Source organism: Babylonia areolata, chromosome 17, assembly GCF_041734735.1.
Source record: "Babylonia areolata isolate BAREFJ2019XMU chromosome 17, ASM4173473v1, whole genome shotgun sequence".
Classification (NCBI taxonomy): Eukaryota; Metazoa; Mollusca; class Gastropoda; order Neogastropoda; family Buccinidae; genus Babylonia; species Babylonia areolata.
The window spans coordinates 15,830,740-15,848,917 of NC_134892.1; the positions used below are offsets into that span (position 1 = coordinate 15,830,740).

Below are 18,178 nucleotides of genomic sequence, written 5' to 3' on the forward strand. Positions count from 1 at the left end.
CAACAACAACAACAGCAAAGGGCTGTACATGGACTTCGTGTGTCTGCGTGAGAAAATTACACGCTGCTTTTGTTTGTTACGAACTGCAGTCTGTCTGCTCAAAGAACTGAATCATGAAGTGAATCCGGTTGCAGCGGCGCATCGTGTTCTCTGTCAAGGACGAAAAGGGAGTGGTCCTTTTCCTCCTCTCCCTCTACACTGTGAAGAGTCATTGGGATGCGCGCGCCGCACTGAGCAACAGCTCCCCAGATTTCCCGTTCCGGGTCAACTGGTGAAGTGTCAAAGCCTGGGGCCCTCACAAACAGTTTTCCTGATCATTCTGCTAACGTTCATCTGTGCGTTTGGGTTACGCTGCTGGTCAGGGCATCTGCTTAACGGATGTGGTGTAGCGTATATGGATTTGTCCGAGCGCAGTGACACCTCATTTGAGTAAGTGAACTGACCTGAGCTGACCTGAACTGAACTGAACTCTGCTAATGGAATAGCAGTGCGCGTGGTAGAAAAAAAGGAAGACGAACTGAAGTCGACAGAGAAAGAAGGACAGAGGGAGAAGGAGAGGAACAACTTGAGGACAACAACAACAACAACAACAACCGTGGGAGCAACAGCATCCACAATAACGACGTAAAACCACAATTGAAGGTAACAAGGGCAACAGAAGCTGCACGGACCGGACAAGGAAATAAACTAAAATGACCCAACCAGCCAGTCTTTTTGTGTGTTAATAAACACACACCACACATAATTAACCTCTCGCGTACTTCCTTACGAACATTGGCGGCAATTACTGAACGTGACTCGTTTGGTTGAAGGTGCGTGTCTTAATTTTTTTTTTTTTTTTTTTTTAATTTGGTGGCTCAGTTGATTTTTGAAGAAAAAGAAAAGAAAAAAAAGTTGTTCGACTGACCAGGCAACCTCTGGATGTTGATTTGGGTCAAAGGATCGACCGGCGGACGACGAAGAAAGGGGAGGAAATGTTGAGAGTTTGCATCACCGCGTTGCTCATTTTCGCGTTCGCTTTGTGGCGTGTGGGGGCAGGTAAGAGTTAAAATCACCTTTTTTTTTTGTTTGTTTGTTGTTGTTGTTTTGTTTGTTTGGTTGGTTGGTTGGTTGTTGTTGGGTTTTTTTGGGTTGTTTTTTTTTTCTTGCATGTTTTTCATGTTTTTCGTCTTTTTTTCATTTCATTCTTTCTTTCTTTCTTTCTTTCTTTCTTTCTTCATCTATCTGTCCCCTTCTCTCTTTCTTCTTCTTCGTCTTCTTCTTCTTCAGTTTTCTTTTATACGATCATTTGTTCTTTATTTTCTCGTTTTTCTTTGGTTTTCAAAGACTGCATATACAAATTTGTCTAATATATTGTTCAGAGAAAACCATTCATTCATTCATTCATCCTCTCTCTCTCTCACTCTCTCTCTCTTCACTCTCTCTCTCTCTCATCACTCTCTCATCACTCTCTCTCTCTCGCTCTCATCACACACCCTCTCTCTCATTACTCTCTCTCTCTTCACTCTCTCTCTCTCTCGTCACTCTCTCTCTCTCATCACTCTCTCTCACTCTCTTCTCTCTCTCTTGCTCTCTCTCTCTCTCATCACATTCTTTCTCACGCTCTCTCTCTCATCACACTCTCTCTCATCACTCTCTCTCTCTCTCTCTCTCTCTCTCTCAACACTCTCTCTCTCATCACTCTCTCTCTCTCATCACTCTCTCTCACTCATCACTCTCTCTCTCTCTCTCTCTCTCTCTCTCTCTCTCTCAACACTCTCTCTCTCATCACTCTCTCTCTCTCATCACTCTCTCTCACTCTCTCTCTCTCTCTCTCTCTCTCTCTCATCACTCTCTCTCTCATCACTCTCTCTCACTCATCACTCTCTCACTCTCTCTCTCTCTCTCTCTCTCTCTCTCTCTCTCTCTCTCGCATTCTGGCGCGCAGTTTATTAAGGACGTTTTCTTTTTGGCTTTCCTTCTTTTTTGTCTTTGTTTCTTTCTCTTTTGTCTCTTTGTCTTTCCTTCTTTCCACTTGTCTCTCCTTTCCCTCTTCATTTCTTCCTTTCTGTCGTCCTTGCTTTTTCGCCATCTCCCCCCACCTCCCCCCCCCACCCCCCACCCCCCGCCACCCCTCTCAGCCACCCCCACCACCCAGCCCCTTGTTTAACTTTTTCTTCTTTTTTTTTGACGTATCTTCGCCATTGTACAAACATTTTTCTTTTCTTTAAACTTCCCTCCCTCATTTCGCAGATGTGAACTGCACCGAAATGCAGCTGTACATCCTCGATGAAGGAGACCAGGTCACCCTGACCTGCACGGTCTCACCACAAAAAGAAAACGCCTCTGTCGCAAAGGTCGCGTGGAAGCACAAACTGTACAAGCCAACGTATGACATCCTGGGGTCCTGCTTTCCCCAGAACGGCACGTGCTCAACGGCGGAAAACGATGTCTACGCCCTGTCAATGGATGGACCCTTGACCACAGAGCTGACGGTCAAGCGGGACCTTCGGACCTCGATCGCCGGGAGTGTACTGTGCGAGGGGTACGTCTTGGAAGGCGATGATCTGCCGGTGCTGGATTTTCAGCACCTCTGCTTCGTTCGTTCTGAGTGTAGGTTGTCGTTTGATTTTCCTTCCTTCCTTCCTTCCTTTCTTTCCTCCTTCCTTCCCTCCTTCCTTCCTTCCTTCCTTTCTTTCCTCCTTCCGTCCTTCCTTCCCTTCTTTCCTTCCTACCTTCCTACATTGCTTCCTTCCCTTCGTTCTGAGTGTAGGTTATTTGGTTTTCCTTCCTTCCTTCCCTCCTTCCCTCCTTTCTTCCTTCCTTCCTTCGTTCTGAGTGTACGTTGCCATATGATTTTCCCTCTTTCCTTCCTTCCTTCCCTCCTTCCTTCCCTCGTTCTGAGTGCAGGTTGCCATTTGATTTTCCCTCTTTCCTTCCTTCCTTCCCTCCTTCCTTCCCTCGTTCTGAGTGCAGGTTGTCATTTGATTTTCCCTCTTTCCTTCCTTCCTTCCCTCCTTCCTTCCCTCGTTCTGAGTGCAGGTTGTCATTTGATTTTCCCTCTTTCCTTCCTTCCTTACCTCCTACCTTCCTTCCCTCCCTCTTTCCCTCCTTCCCTCTTTCCTTCCTTCCTTCCCTCGTTCTGAGTGCAGGTTGTCATTTGATTTTCCCTCTTTCCTTCCTTCCTTCCCTCCTTCCTTCCCTCGTTCTAAGTGTAGGTTGTCATTCAGTTTTCCTGCCTTCTGTCACCCTTCCTCCCGTCGTCTTTCTGAGTGTGGGTTATTTAATTGTCCTACCTACCTACCTATCTTCCTTCATTATCAGTGTAGGCTGTCTTGAATTTTCCTACCTACCTACCTACCTACCTTCCTTCATTATCAGTGTAGGCTGTCTTGAATTTTTCTACCTACCTACCTACCTACCTACCTACCTACCTACATGCCTACGTACCTACCTACCTACCTGCCTTCCTTCATTATCAGTGTCAGCTGTCTTGATTTTTCCTACCTACCTACATACCTACCTACCTACCTACCTACCTACCTTCCTTCATTATCAGTGTAGTTTGTCGTTTAATTTCCTACCTACCTACCCACCTACCTACATTTATTGTCAATGTAGGCTGTCTTGTGATTTTTCCTACCTACCTACCTGTCTTCCATCATTATCAGTGTAGTTTGTCATTTCATTTTCCTACCTACCTACCTCCCTCCCTTCACTATCAATGTAGGCTGTCTTTTATTTTTCCCACCTACCTACCTATCTTCCTTCATAATCAATGTAGTTTGTCATTTAATTTTCCTACCTACCTACCTACCTACCTACCTTTGTTGTCAGTGTAGGCGGTCTTTTGATTTTTCCTAACTACCTGCCTACCTTAATTATCAGTGTAGGCTGTCTTTTGATTTTTCCTACTTACCTACTTACCTACCTTCCTTCCTTCCTTCCTTCTCACTGTATTTTTCCTACCTTCCTTTCTCCTTTCCTTCCTTCCTTCCTTCCTTCCTGCCTTCATTCCTCTCGCTCTCAGTGTAGGTTATTTAATTTTCCTTCTTTAAAAGTTTAATATATTTTTTCTGCCTCTCTTTCTTTTCTTTTTTTTCTTTCTTCTTCCTTCCTTCCTTCTTACTTTTCTTCCTTCCTTCCTCTACTCATCTTCTTGTCAAGTCAAGATTTTGTTTCATGATGGTTAATTGAATAAGCAACAATTGCTTCTTTTTTTTTTTACATCAAGCCATCAATGAAAAAAAAAAAGAAACAGGAGAAAGAGAGAGAGCGAGAGGGGTGGAGGAAGGGGGGGGGTTCAAAACAAGCAGATGAAAAGCAACAACAACATAAAATGATTATATAAGCAAGAACATTGTGATAATAAAATACACAATTGCATTTCTATTTCTCTCTCTCTCTCTCTCTCTCTCTCTCTCTCTCTCACACACACACACACACACACACACACACACACACACACACACACACACACAAATGAACACAAATGCTCGGACATGAATACACCATGCCCATCCCATTCACGTGCACATGTTCCCTCGTGAGTCACATACTGTGTTGTTATCGTCTTCATCATCTTCTTCGTGATATCAACTGATGGTGTCGTTCTTTGATGCCCATCGGCTACATGAATTACTTCTTTCTTTCTTTCTTTTTGCCTTCATTTCTTTATTTATTTATTTCATTCTGCCTTTATTTATTTATTTATTTATTTATTTATTTATTTCTGTCTTTCTTCTTTCTGCCTTTATTTTCTTTCTGTCTTTCTGCCTTTCTTTCTTTCTTTCTGTCTTTCTTTTCTTTCTGTCTTTCTGCCTTTCTTTCTTTCTGCCTTTCTTTCTTTCTTTCTGCCTTTCTTTCTTTCTTTCTGTCTGCCTTTCTTTCTTTCTGCCTTTCTTTCTTTCTTTTCTTTCTTTCTGCCTTTCTTTCTGTCTTTCTTTTCTTTCTGTCTTTCTGCCTTTCTTTCTTTCTTTCTGTCTGCCTTTCTTTCTTTCTTTCTGCCTTTCTTTCTTTCTGTCTGCCTTTCTTTCTTTCTTTCTTTTCTTTCTTTCTGCCTTTCCTTCTTTCTGCCTTTATTTCTTTTCTTTCTTTCTTTCTGCCTTTCTGTCTGCTTTTCTTTCTGTCTGCCTTTCTTTCTTTCTGCCTTTCTTTTTGCCTTTATTTCTTTTCTTTCTTTCTTTCTGCCTTTCTGTCTGCTTTTTCTTCTTTTCTTTCTTTCTGTCTGCCTTTCTTTCTGTCTGCCTTTCCTTCTTTCTGTCTGCCTTTCTTTCTTTCTGCCTTTCTGTCTGCTTTTCTTCCTTTTCTTTCTTTCTTTTCGCCTTTCTTTCTGTCTGCCTTTCCTTCTTTCTGTCTGCCTTTCTTTCTTTCTGCCTTTCTGTCTGCCTTTCTTCCTTTTCTTTCTTTCTTTTGTCTGCCTTTCTTTTCTTTCTTTCTGTCTGCCGTTCTTTCTTTCTGCCTTTCTTTCTTTTCTTTCTTTCTGTCTGCTTTTCTTTCTTTCTGCCTTTCTTTCTTTTCTTTCTTTCTGTCTGCCGTTCCTTCTGTCTGCCTTTCTTTCTTTCTTTCTGTCTGCCTTTCTTTCTTTCTTTCTGTCTGCCTTTCTTTCTTTCTGCCTTTCTTTCTTTTCTTTCTTTCTGTCTGCCTTTCTTTCTTTCTGCCTTTCTTTCTTTTCTTTCTGTCTGCCTTTCTTTCTTTCTTTCTGCCTTTCTTTCTTTTCTTTCCTTCTGTCTGCCTTTCTTTCTTTCTGCCTTTCTTTCTTTTCTTTCTGTCTGCCTTTCTTTCTTTCTTTCTGCCTTTCTTTCTGTCTGCCTTTCTTTCTGTCTGCCTTTCTTTCTTTCTGTCTGCCTTTCTTTCAGTCTGCCTTTCTTTCTGTCTGCCTTTCTTTCTTTCTGTCTGCCTTTCTTTCTGTCTGCCTTTCTTTTGTCTGCCTTTCTTTCTGTCTGCCTTTCTTTCTTTCTGTCTGCCTTTCTTTCTGTCTGCCTTTCTTTTGTCTGCCTTTCTTTCTGTCTGCCTTTCTTTCTTTTCTTTCTTTCTTTCTGCCTTTCTTTCTTTCTGTCTGCCTTTCTTTCTGTCTGCCTTTCTTTCTTTTCTTTCTTTCTGTCTGCCTTTCTTTCTGTCTGCCTTTCTTTCTTTCTGCCTTTCTTTCTTTCTGTCTGCCTTTCTTTCTTTCTGTCTGCCTTTCTTTCTGTCTGCCTTTCTTTCTTTTCTTTCTTTCTGTCTGCCTTTCTTTCTGTCTGCCTTTCTTTCTTTCTGTCTGCCTTTCTTTCTGTCTGCCTTTCTTTCTTTCTGTCTGCCTTTCTTTCTGTCTGCCTTTCTTTCTTTTGTCTGCCTTTCTTTCTGTCTGCCTTTCTTTCTTTTCTTTCTTTCTGTCTGCCTTTCTTTCTGTCTGCCTTTCTTTCTTTCTGCCTTTCTTTCTTTCTGTCTGCCTTTCTTTCTTTTGTCTGCCTTTCTTTCTTTTCGCCTTTCTTTCTTTCTGTCTGCCTTTCTTTCTTTTGTCTGCCTTTCTTTTCGCCTTTCTTTCTTTTCGCCTTTCTTTCTTTTCTTTCTTTCTGTCTTTCTTTTCTTTCTGTCTGCCTTTCCTTCTTTTCTTTCTGCCTGCCTTTCTTTCTTTCTGCCTTTCTTTTTTCTGCCTTTCCTTCTTTTCTTTCTTTCTGCCTGCCTTTCCTTCTTTCTGCCTTTCTTTTTTTCTGCCTTTCCTTCTTTTCTTTCTGCCTTTCTTTCTTTCTGCCTTTCCTTCTTTTCTTTCTGCCTTTCTTTCTTTCTGCCGTTCTTTTTCTTCGTGTCTTTTTTAAAGATTTTGTTTCTTTTCGTTCTCCTCTTCCTCCCCCTCATTTTTTTGTTGTTGTTTTTTTCATCATCGTGATCATCATCAACATCATCGTTTCTTCTTCTTTTCCTCTTTCTGGGACATCGCCATTTTCTACAACAACGACTACTACTACTACTACCCTATTACAGCAATACTACTATTACTACTAATGGTAATAAGCATATAGTAATGATGATAATAGTAACAATAGTAATGAAGATAAGAAGAAGAATTAATTACAGCAGTAATAGCAGTGGAAACAGCAGCAGCAGAAACAGTCTTCTACCATTATTGTTATTATTGTTATTACCGTTGTTATTACTATCGTCACTGTTATTATTATTATTATTATCATTAATATCCTTTTAATTACTAATGTAATTCTTCTACTTACCATTATCATTATTATTGGCATTATTTCTGTTACTGTTATTATCATTATCATCATTAATATCTTTTTAATTACTGTTGTAATTAATCTTCTTCTTCTTCTTCTTCTTCTTCTTCTTCTTCATCCGGGACACCGTTTTCTACTTCGACCACTACTACTTCTGTTACTAGTAGTGCAACTAATGGTGATAATAATTATGAATAAAAATTATGATGATGATAACAATAGTAATGCTTATACTGATAATAATAGCAATGATAATGATAATACTGCTGCTGTATTTCTTTCTCTCCTTCTTCTTCTTCTTCTTCTTCTTCTTCTTCTTCTTCTACTTCACAACGACAGATTGGAAGAATAGGCAATGCCTAAAATCTTTATCCTTGAGTAATAAAGATTTTGAATCTTAAATCTTCTTTTTCTACTTCTACTTCACACGGACAGATTGGAAGAATATCAATGCCTAAAATCTTTATCCTTGAGTGTTAATAAGATTCTGAATCTTAATCTTTTTCTACTCCTTCTTCTTCTCCCTGTCCCAGACCCCCGCGACAAGGTGAAGGAGTGTGCAGTGCTGTGGAACTCCACAGACTGGTCCCTGTCGTCGTACTGCAACATGGTCAAAATTCTTCCCTCGGACGGACAGTACGGCTGTGGCTGGAAGCATCAATGGAAGAATGGAGTCAAGGTGAAAATTAACAAATAATGAGGCCTGGAGATGAAATGATTAACAAACAAAGAGTGGTAACTCTCTCCATGCACAAGGCACACAACTTCAAGTCAATGGTGCTTTTGCTACCGATTCAGCTAGCACACATGTAAATAAAAGGCACACTGGAACAAACCCAGACGCTTCCTCAAAAAGGAAGCGCCGGGCCTGTCCTTACAACGATCATTTGACATGTGCACACAGCAGCAAAGACAGAGCTAATTTCTGTTTGCATATTTCTTCTGTCTTTGCTGCTGTGTGCATATGTCAAATTCTTCTTCATGTCTTCTTCTTCATTCGTGGGCTGCAACTCTCACGTTCACTCGTATGTACACGGGTGGACTTTTACGTGCATCACCTTTTTTTACGGTGTTACCACCTTAGTTTTGTCCCTGGTTGCTTTTAATCCACACTGATTGCAGAAATCGTTTACTCTCTCCTAGTTTGTTTGCAGTCCATTTAAGTTGTTGACAGAATAACAATATCATCAGCGCAGAGTAAGCATGGTACTTGAAATTGGCTTGACTCGTTGATTTATGGAGGGTCTGAATCTGGTAGAGAGTTCATGAAAATCATTAATTAAATGTTTTTAAAATTGTAAGACTGGGTGCATTACTTTGTAGGATTGATCTTTTAACAGTGGTGTCTCGAGAAAGAGCGTAATTTTAACAGCAAATCATCATGCCAAACCGTATCAAAGGCTTTCTTGAAGTCAATAAAGCTACTGTATAATCTTCCAGTTTTTGCTTGATGATGTCATCAATCACTCCCCATCATATAAAAGTATGATCTGGAGTTCTGGATAATTTACGAAATCCGAGTTGTTCCTTGGCAACAAAAAAAAAAGAGTTCATTTTGTTCAAGGTTATTGAAAATTTTATCAATCATTTGTAATGTGTCAAAAAACCGTTTGCGAGTGCATTGTTTAATGCTAACCCTCTGTAGCTATGAGAATTAAAGGATCTCCGCTTTTTAGGACAGCAACAGATACGCCAGTTTTCCATTCATCAGGGTATGATACTAATCGTAGGAGTATACTGAATAGTTCGTGCAAGATGTGTATCATTTGGGGGAGGCTGGTTTTTTTATCGTGTGTGTGTGTGTGTGTGTGTGTGTGTGTGTGTGTGTGTGTGTGTGTGTGTGTGTGTGTGTTTTCCCTCATTCTGTGTGTATACCGATGTGGTGTTTCAGAACCTGAACATCTCGGCAGAGACCAATAAGGGCTATCATTCCGTGCCGGTGGGGGAACACGCAGTGCAGTGCAGGTTCGACAACTACAAGGTGAAACCACAGCACAGGGCAGGGTTTTTTAGGTTCTGGATCCGTCGTGAGGACTGGATCCTTACAAAGCTAATCCACATAGGTGAGAGAAAGATAGACAGATAGATATTAATGGATATAGATAGATATTAATTAATGGATATTTACATAGATAAATATTAATTGATATTTAGATAGAGATAGAGAGAGATATATTAATTGATATTTAGATAGATAGATACATAGATAGTAATGGATATGGATATTAATGGATATTTACAGATAGATAGATAGATACTTATTCAGCACACCATCCAGAAATCTGCTCAATGTGCTTTACAAAACACCTTTGTTTACATAGCACATTACATCAGTGGCTATGTACACACACCAAAATGTGACTGACAAACCAACACACACACACACACACACACACACACACACACACACACAGCATACATACATTTTAACGTACATATGTGTATAGCATCTGCCTTTCACACATACGTACATATAGATAAATAGATAGGTGGATTCAGTATAAAAGAGTTGTCAAAACGTGCATATTGATCGATATACAAAACAACACATGCTTTTATGCGCATAGAACCAACACACTGGCCAGGCCTGGAGATAGGTGAACAAGGACTGGAGATGGATGAATAAGGCCCTGAGATGGGTGAATAAGGACTGGAGATGGGTGAAGAAAGACTGGAGATGGATGAATAAGGACTGGAGATGGGTGAACAAGGACTGGAGATGGATGAATAAGGCCCTGAGATGGGTGAATAAGGACTGGAGATGGGTGAAGAAAGACTGGAGATGGGTGAACAAGGACTGGAGATGGGTGAATAAGGCCCTGAGATGGGTGAAGAAAGACTGGAGATGGGTGAAGAAAGACTGGAGATGGGTGAACAAGGACCTGAGATGGGTGAACAAGGCCCTGAGATGGGTGAAGAAGGACTGGAGATGGGTGAACAAGGACTGGATGTAGGTGAACCAGGGCCTGGAGATGGGTGAACAATAGCCTGGAGATGGGTGAACAACGGCCTGGAGATGGGTGAACAAGGCCCTGAGATGGGTGAACAAGGCCCTGAGATGGGTGACCAAGGCCCTGAGATGGGTGAAGAAAGACTGGAGATTGGTGAACAAGGACTGGATGTAGGTGAACCAGGGCCTGGAGATGGGTGAACAACGGCCTGGAGATGGGTGAACAACGGCCTGGAGATGGGTGAACAACGGCCTGGAGATGGGTGAACAAGGCATGGAGACAGGTGAACAACGGCCTGGAGATGAGTGAACAAGGCCTGGAGGTGGGTGAACAACGGCCTGGAGATGGGTGAACAAGGCCTGGAGGTGGGTGAACAACGGCCTGGAGATGGGTGAACAAGGCCTGGAGGTGGGTGAACAACGGCCTGGAGATGAGTGAACAAGGCCTGGAGGTGGGTGAACAACGGCCTGGAGATGAGTGAACAAGGCCTGGAGGTGGGTGAACAACGGCCTGGAGATGAGTGAACAAGGCCTGGAGGTGGGTGAACAACGGCCTGGAGATGAGTGAACAAGGCCTGGAGGTGGGTGAACAACGGCCTGGAGATGGGTGAACAACGGCCTGGAGATGGGTGGAAAAGGCATGGAGATGGGTGAACAATAGTCTGGAGATAGGTGAACAACGGCCTGGAGAGGGGCCTCTCTCTCTCTCTCTCTCTCTCTCTCTCTCTCTCTCCATCTTGCTGAGTTCTGAGTTTCCTCCATCTTTCTCCACCCACCCTCACTGCCCCCTATATCTTTCTGGACATGATGACCACCATGACTATAGCGGCAGCCGGGGATAGGCCGGAAAGCTGGGGAAGGGTCACGGGGGATATGGGGACTGTCTGTCTGTCTGTCTGTCTGTCTGTCCAGATAGGTAGACAGACAGATAGATAGATAGACAGATAGATAGATAGATAGATAAATGAATATAATGTGTGAGTTTCTTTTTTGTTTTTGGTTTTGCTGTTGTTGTTTTTACGACAAACTGTATACTTGGATTTTACTTCTTTCTCCCCGTTTTATTTATTTATTTATTTATTTATTTATCTTTTCATTAACTTATTTATTCACTTATTCATATATTTATTTGTTGATTCAGTGATTTGTTGATTGATTGATTCATTCATTCATTCATATGATAAACTCTATATTTTTATTTTACTTCTTCTCTCCACCACTCTCCTCACTCACACCCCCGCTGTCTGTCCGCTCTTTTGTTGCTGTTGATGTTGCTGTTGTTTTGGGAGTTGTTGTTTCTTCTTCTTCTTCTTCTTCTTCTTCCTCTTCTTCTTCTTCCTCCTCCTCCTCCTCTTCCCCTTCCTCTTCTTCTTCTTCCTCTTCTTCTCCTTCTTCTCCTCCTCCTTCTTCTTCTTCTCCTTCGTCTTCTTCTTCTTCTTCTCCTCCTCCTTCTTCCTCTCCTTCTTCTTCTTCTTCTTCTTCTTCTTCTTCTTCTTCTTTTAATCATCCCCCCGCTTAACTCTACACACACCCTACACTCCATCCCGTCCACACACCACCAAAAAAGTACCACAAAAAAAAAACCCACAGAAATACCAGGAGAGGACCCGCCCAAACTCTCCACCACCGGAAGCAGCTGCCCCACTGAGGTGATGGAGGGGTCGAACCTCACCTGCCAGTGCCTGCCTCCGCCGCTGGGCCACCCGCGCCCCGTGGTGACGTGGGAGAGGGGGCGGGACGAGGACGGGGGGTTGCTCCGTCTGTCCGACGTGCGGAGGCCCCAACCAGGCCCCCAGGATGACGACGACGACGATGACGACGGCTACTTCGACATGCACTTCACGTGCCACCAGTATTGGGGGTCCTGGCTGGACGATGATGACTATGTCCGCGACGTCACCTACACCGTGCGAGTGTACCGTGAGTGTTTGTGTGTGTGTGTGTGTGTGTGTGTGTGTGTGTGTGTGTGTGTGTGTGTGTGCGAGAGTGTGTGTGTATGTGTGTGTGTATTGTTGTTGTTTTTTGGGGGGGCGGGGGGGGGGAGGCAGGGAAGGGGTGCTGGGTGGGGAGTCATTTTATAGAGGACATTTCAACGGCGTGATAGTATATATATATATATATATATATATATATATATATATATATATATATATATATATATATATATACTCGTATATCTGTGTGTGTGTGGTGTGTGTGTGTGTATGTGTGTCCCTGACTCTGTTTCTCTCTCTCTCTCTCCCTCTCTCTCCCCATCTCTCTCCCACCCCCTCTCTCTCCCTCTCCCACCCTCTTTCCCTCCCTCTCTCTCTCACCCTCTCTCATTCCCCCCTCACCCTCTCTCCCTCTCTCTCTCCCCTTCCTCTCTCTCTCTCCCTCCCTGTCTTTATATATATATATATATATATATCTCCCTCTCTCTCCCTCTCTCGCTCCATTCCTATATTTTTTTTATAATACATTTATTTATTAATGTATCTATTTATTTATCTATTCATATAATCATAACTAGTAAATATTGGTAAACAGAAAAATCCAAAGTCCAACAAACAAGTTGCAAGTGGTGACAAAATTTTGGTCTTATTGCCTTGATCATAGGAAGACGTGTGCAGAAATGCTGTCGCTCTCACCACACACCTTTTTTTTTTCTTTTCTTTTTTTGTTGTTGTCCTGATGCACATGTGTAAAACCCAGGTGGGGTTGGCACGAAGGTGGCAGAATGGTTAAGACGCTCATCTGCTAAGTTAGTGTCCGTGAGGGCATGGGTTCGAATCCCGCTTTCGCCCTTTCTCCCAAGTTTGACTGGAAAATCAAACTGAGCGTCTTGTTGTTGGGTGAGGCGATAAACCGAGGTCCAGTGTGCACCTGGTGCACTGAAGAAAAGAAGCCAGTGTTGTCCTCTGGCAAAATTCTGTAGGAAAAAATCCACTCAAATAGGTACACATATATATACATGCAGTCGAGGCCTGGCTTAGCGCGTTGGGTTCATGCTGCTGTCAGGCATCTCTGCCTAGCAGATGAGGTGTAGCGTATATGGATTTATCCGGACGCAGTGACGCCGCCTTGAGAAACTCCAACTGAAACTGAAACTGAAACCTGTCAAACTGCCTGTCTCAGCCCCCACCACTCTGTCTCTCTCTGTCTCTTACTCTCTGTCTCTCACTCTCTGTCTGGGTCTCTCCCCACACATTTTTTCTCTCCTTCCTCCCGCCCCCCCCCCCCCCTCCCCCCCCCCCCCTCTCTCTCTCTCTCTCTCTCTCTCTCTCTGTGTCTGTCTGTCCGTCTCTCCGTCTGTGTGTGTGTGTGTGTGTGTGTGTGTTTGAGTGTGTTTCTTTCCGTGTCTGTGTCACTTTCCGCCCCTCTCCTCACACACTCTCTCTGTGACAAAAGATAAAGATACTGTTCCGATACTATAAAAAAAACAAACAAACAAAAACGAAGATACAGGAATACATTTGCATCTCCAGAGAGAAACTGTTGACCCATGAGCTGACAAAAACCACCTGTTTCCAACAGCCCCCAGCTACAGACCTAAGGCCAGGCCTGTCGTCATCGCCTTTAGCGTCATCGGAGGTCTTTTGCTTGCCGTCGCTCTCGTCATCGTCGTCATTGTCATTGTAAAACGACGAAGAGGTGAGTCACTGGCATATAATTTTTTTTTTTTTTTTTTTTTTTTTTTTTTAAATAACGTTTATTCGAGTCAATGGAATAAGTGTGCGGTAGAAAACAGGGTGCAGTGATGGTGATGGTGATGATGATGGTGGTAGTGATGATGATAGTGATGGTGGTGATGATAATATTGATAATGATGATGATGGTGGTGGTGATGATGATAATAATAGTGATGGTGATGATTATGGTGGTGGTGGTGATGATGATGGCGATGATAGTGATGATGATAATGATGGTGATTATGATGATCATAGTGATGGTGGTGATGATAGTGATGGTGATTATGATTATGGTGATGATGATAGTGATGATGGTGGTGATGGTGATGATGATAGTGATGGTGGTGATGATGATGGTGATGGTGATAGTGATGGTGGTGATGATGATGATGGTGGTGGTAATGGTGATGATGACAGTGATGGGGATGATGATGATGATTGTGATGGTGATGATGATAGTGATAATGATGGTGATGATGATGATGATAGTGATGATGATGATGATGGTGGTGGTAATGGTGATGACAGTGATGGGGATGATGATGATGATTGTGATGGTGATGATGATAGTGATAATGATGATGATGGTGGTGGTGGTGGTGATGATGATAGTGATGGTGGTGGTGATGATGATAGTGATGGTGGTGGTGATGATGATTATGATGATAATTGTGATGGCGATGATGGTGGTGGTGATGATAGTGATGATGGTAATGGTGATGATGGTGGTGGCGATGATGGTGATAGTGATGTGTGATGGTGATAATAGTGATGGTGATGATGATGATGATTTATGGTAATGATGATGATGATGATGATGATGATAATGATGATGGTGATGATGATGATGAGTATGGTAATGATGATGGTGATGATGATAGTGTGTGGTGATGATGATGGTGATGATAATAGTGATGATGATAATGATGGTGATGATGATGATTATGGTAATGATGAAGATAGTGATGATTATGATGATGATAATAATAATGGTGGTTTAAACTGAACCATCTCTGTTTTGTGTGTATGTGTGTGTTTGTTTGTTGTTGTTTAAGAGGTTGCTGTTGTTTTTGCGGCTTCCACATGTCTTGAGGAAAACTAAGGCATGTGGACGAAGGTCTGTTTTTCATATATATATATATATATATATATATAATACTCTTTCGAGAATCTACTCATGTGGAGTTATTTTCATGGAGTAGTGTCAGCAAGTCCAGGATCTATATATATGTATATACATATATATATATATATATATGTGTGTGTGTGTGTGTGTGTGTGTGTGTGCGTGCGTGTACATCAACCTTAACGAACTGAACCAACAAAACAGCCAAAATCAGAATATTATTTATTTTGCCGCTGTTTTTCCTATGTAAATTTGTGAAACGATCGCTGAACGGAGCTAGGTGGTGGGTGGTAAGTGAAGGTCATTGTCCGTGTGACAGATGCTGGGCAGCACGAGGAGATAGGCATGATGCCGGCAGCTCCCGCTCAGCCTGCTCCTACAGACGGCCTCAGAGCTGCCGAGCTGCCTGTCAACAGCGAGTACGGCGCTGCCGAGTAGTGTGCTGGATCGGGATGCGAGCGCCATGGAAGCTGCTCGAAGAAGAAGAGAAAAAAGTCCACTTTGGGTGGTTGGGTGACCCTGTGTCACTCGTGCAATCTGCACCTTTCGTCTCAAATTATTGTATAGTATATTGTATTGTATGTATGTATGTTAGTCAGTCGTGTCCGACTCGATCAGAACAGCAGAGGAGGTAACTGGTGTTCCGACTATCTGGGCTAGAATTGGATTATAGTGGAGAGTGTCTTGCCCAAGTTACACCCCCCCACTCTCTCGGCCAAGACGGGGTTTTAGGACAGTGGGTGTTGGGAAGATTCCCGAAGGTCAGCTAATTAGCCCCCCAAGGCTGCAGCACTAAGAGCCATTGCAGTGATGCCTCCTAGTCTGAGAGTCAGGGTCCTTCACGAAATACCTAAACTGTAAATGACTTCCCATTGCAGTGGAGAATCCATGGATGATACAGCTCTCACTTTGCTGTTCGTAATACTAGTCTTCTGTCACAACCGATTTGTCTGTGTTAAATTCTTGCTTTCCCAGGAAGAGTGTGTCGCTACAGTGTAGCGCCTACGCCCGTTCTTTTTTTCTTTTTTTTTCTTTTCTTTTTTCTTTTTTTTCTTTTTTTTCTCCCCCCCCCCCTTTTTTCCCCCTGCAGTTATATTTGTTTTCCTGTCAAAATTGGATTTTCCTACATAATTTTGCTAAGGATGACTCTCTTTGTCGCCGTGGGTTCTTTTACGTGCGCAGTGTGCATGTTACTACACACACGAACTTGGTTTATCGTGTCATCCGAAATTCTCGGAGTCCAGACTGCTACTCAAGGTTTAGTTGGGAGGGAGTGGGGAGCGGGGGGGGGGGGGGGGGGGGGGCGGGGAGAGTGTGTGTACTGGTGATTGTGCGATTCGACCCCGTGTGCTCAGATTCTCTCGCTTCCTAGGCGGACGCGTTACCGCCGGGTCATCACTCCACACTCAAATTTGACCCAGTCAGAAAGATGACAGGGGTCTTTTCTTCTTCCCCTTCTTCTTCTTCTTCTTCTTCTCTTCCTCTTCTTCTTCTTCCTCTTCCTCTTCTTCTGCGTTCGTGAGTAGGCAGCAACTCCCACGTTCACTCGCAAAAACCAATGGGCTTTTACATGTATGACTGTTCTTACTCCGCCATGTAGGCAACCATACTCCGTTTTCGAGGGGCAGGGGCATGCTGGGTACGTTCTTGTTTCCATAACCCACCGCACGCTGACATTGGTTGCACTGAGGAGCTTTAACGTGCGTGTGTGGGTCGTTTGCGTAGCGTATACACACACACGAAGTGGGGTTTCAGGTACTTAGCAGGAGATCGGGGAAAATAAAATCTCCACCCATAACCCAACGGGCGTCACGACCAGGATTCGAACCCAGGACCTTTAGATTGTAGGCCCATGTCTTTAACCACTCGGCTGGTGCATCCGGCGTGCTCTACAGAGGAGGAAGGCGACAGCGCTTTTGTTGTTGGGACAACAGACACCCCCCCCCCCCCCCCTCCACAGGCAGAGGTGTGTCATTGGAGAAAACAAATGTTGAGCTTTCATAAATTCCCTCCCTGCTTGCAGCGATATTTTGGGCTTTCTTAAGCTTCTGTAATGTTATTTGTTTTTGTTTATTGTTTGTTTTGTAATCTTTTAGTATCATCATTTTATTATTGTCATTTTTATTTGACAAAACCATCTAGATTTAGTGTGCATATAAAGTGATTTTGTTGCTGCTGTTTAAGCCTGGGTTAATGCAGATGACTGATTCAGGTACTGATTATACACGTGCACTCAATTTCACACACATGCACACGCGCATGTACACACACACACACATACACACACACACACACACACACACACACATCTCTCTCTCTCCCTCTCTCAACCATGCAAAGGGATCAACATTAATGCCCAGTTTAAAACGATTCTTGTATCATCTTTCGTTAGTATGTCAGCATGATAAGTCACACACAAGTACCACAGGCATGTTAAAGCACAGGACACAAGTTTCGTCATACAATGATAGTTTGATTTTATTGTTCCCAAAAGAGAAATTGTTGACAAAAAGGCGACATGATTTTTTTTATTCATTGATTGGAGCAGTGCAGTCAACATCGTATAAAATACTAAATTAAAACAGCAGTTAACAAAAATGGAAAGAGATTAAACACAATAATACAATAGTCTCAGTCATTCTACAGGAACACTCCAATGTAACTATGCAACAGGGTACCAACAATTCGGTGTGTGTGTGTGTGTGTGTGTGTGTGTGATCATATAAGCCATGTTACGCTTCCACTGATTTAGAATGCATAAGACAGAGAGAACAAAGAATGATGGGTTGACAGAGGGACCTACAAACAAGATACTTTTGTCTTCCGCGCAAAACGTAGCCCAACCGCTGTACGCATGGTGGGTGAAATTATCATAACACAAAGAAGGCCACCGGATATTTCACATGTTTGCCTCGAGTATATGATGTATCTGAGAATAAAAGACCAGTACGCATAAAACTGGGTCTCTGAAGCACATGAGATATATAACACAGATGGGATAGATATAAATATATTCATTGAAAGATTCAAAGAAATGTAATCCTTTTGCCCCTTTTGGGGTGTGGAGGATGCAATAACAATACACACTCATTGAATCACAAACTTCAGTCCAACGATGTCTCTGAAACGCGCAAAAACGCACACCCACGCACGCACGCACACACACGCGCGCTAAAGATAATGATTTGCAACAAAACTTAAACATAATGACAAGTATATACAGATAATATTTTTTTATCAGCAT

General features: G+C 42.8%; 1 protein-coding gene across 1 annotated transcript; it reads left to right on the top strand.

The window, feature by feature from the left end:
• The first annotated feature begins 229 nt into the window (after window positions 1–229).
• On the top strand, window positions 230–18,171 carry LOC143291675 (uncharacterized). Its single transcript, XM_076601686.1, has 7 exons — window positions 230–1,038; window positions 2,233–2,592; window positions 7,721–7,866; window positions 9,079–9,250; window positions 11,728–12,057; window positions 13,654–13,770; window positions 15,254–18,171. The coding sequence occupies exons 1-7, from the start codon at window positions 975–977 to the stop codon at window positions 15,370–15,372; spliced, it is 1,308 nt and encodes a 435-aa protein (XP_076457801.1). The 5' UTR covers window positions 230–974; the 3' UTR covers window positions 15,373–18,171.
• Window positions 18,172–18,178: the final 7 nt, after the last annotated feature.

Bases quoted from the DNA above. Each gene is read 5' to 3' on its own strand.
- LOC143291675 (XM_076601686.1), top strand. From the start codon at position 975: ATGTTGAGAGTTTGCATCACCGCGTTGCTCATTTTCGCGTTCGCTTTG. The intron at 7,867-9,078 runs GTGAAAATTAAC...GTGGTGTTTCAG, and splicing joins AATGGAAGAATGGAGTCAAG to AACCTGAACATCTCGGCAGA. The intron at 12,058-13,653 runs GTGAGTGTTTGT...TGTTTCCAACAG, and splicing joins CTACACCGTGCGAGTGTACC to CCCCCAGCTACAGACCTAAG.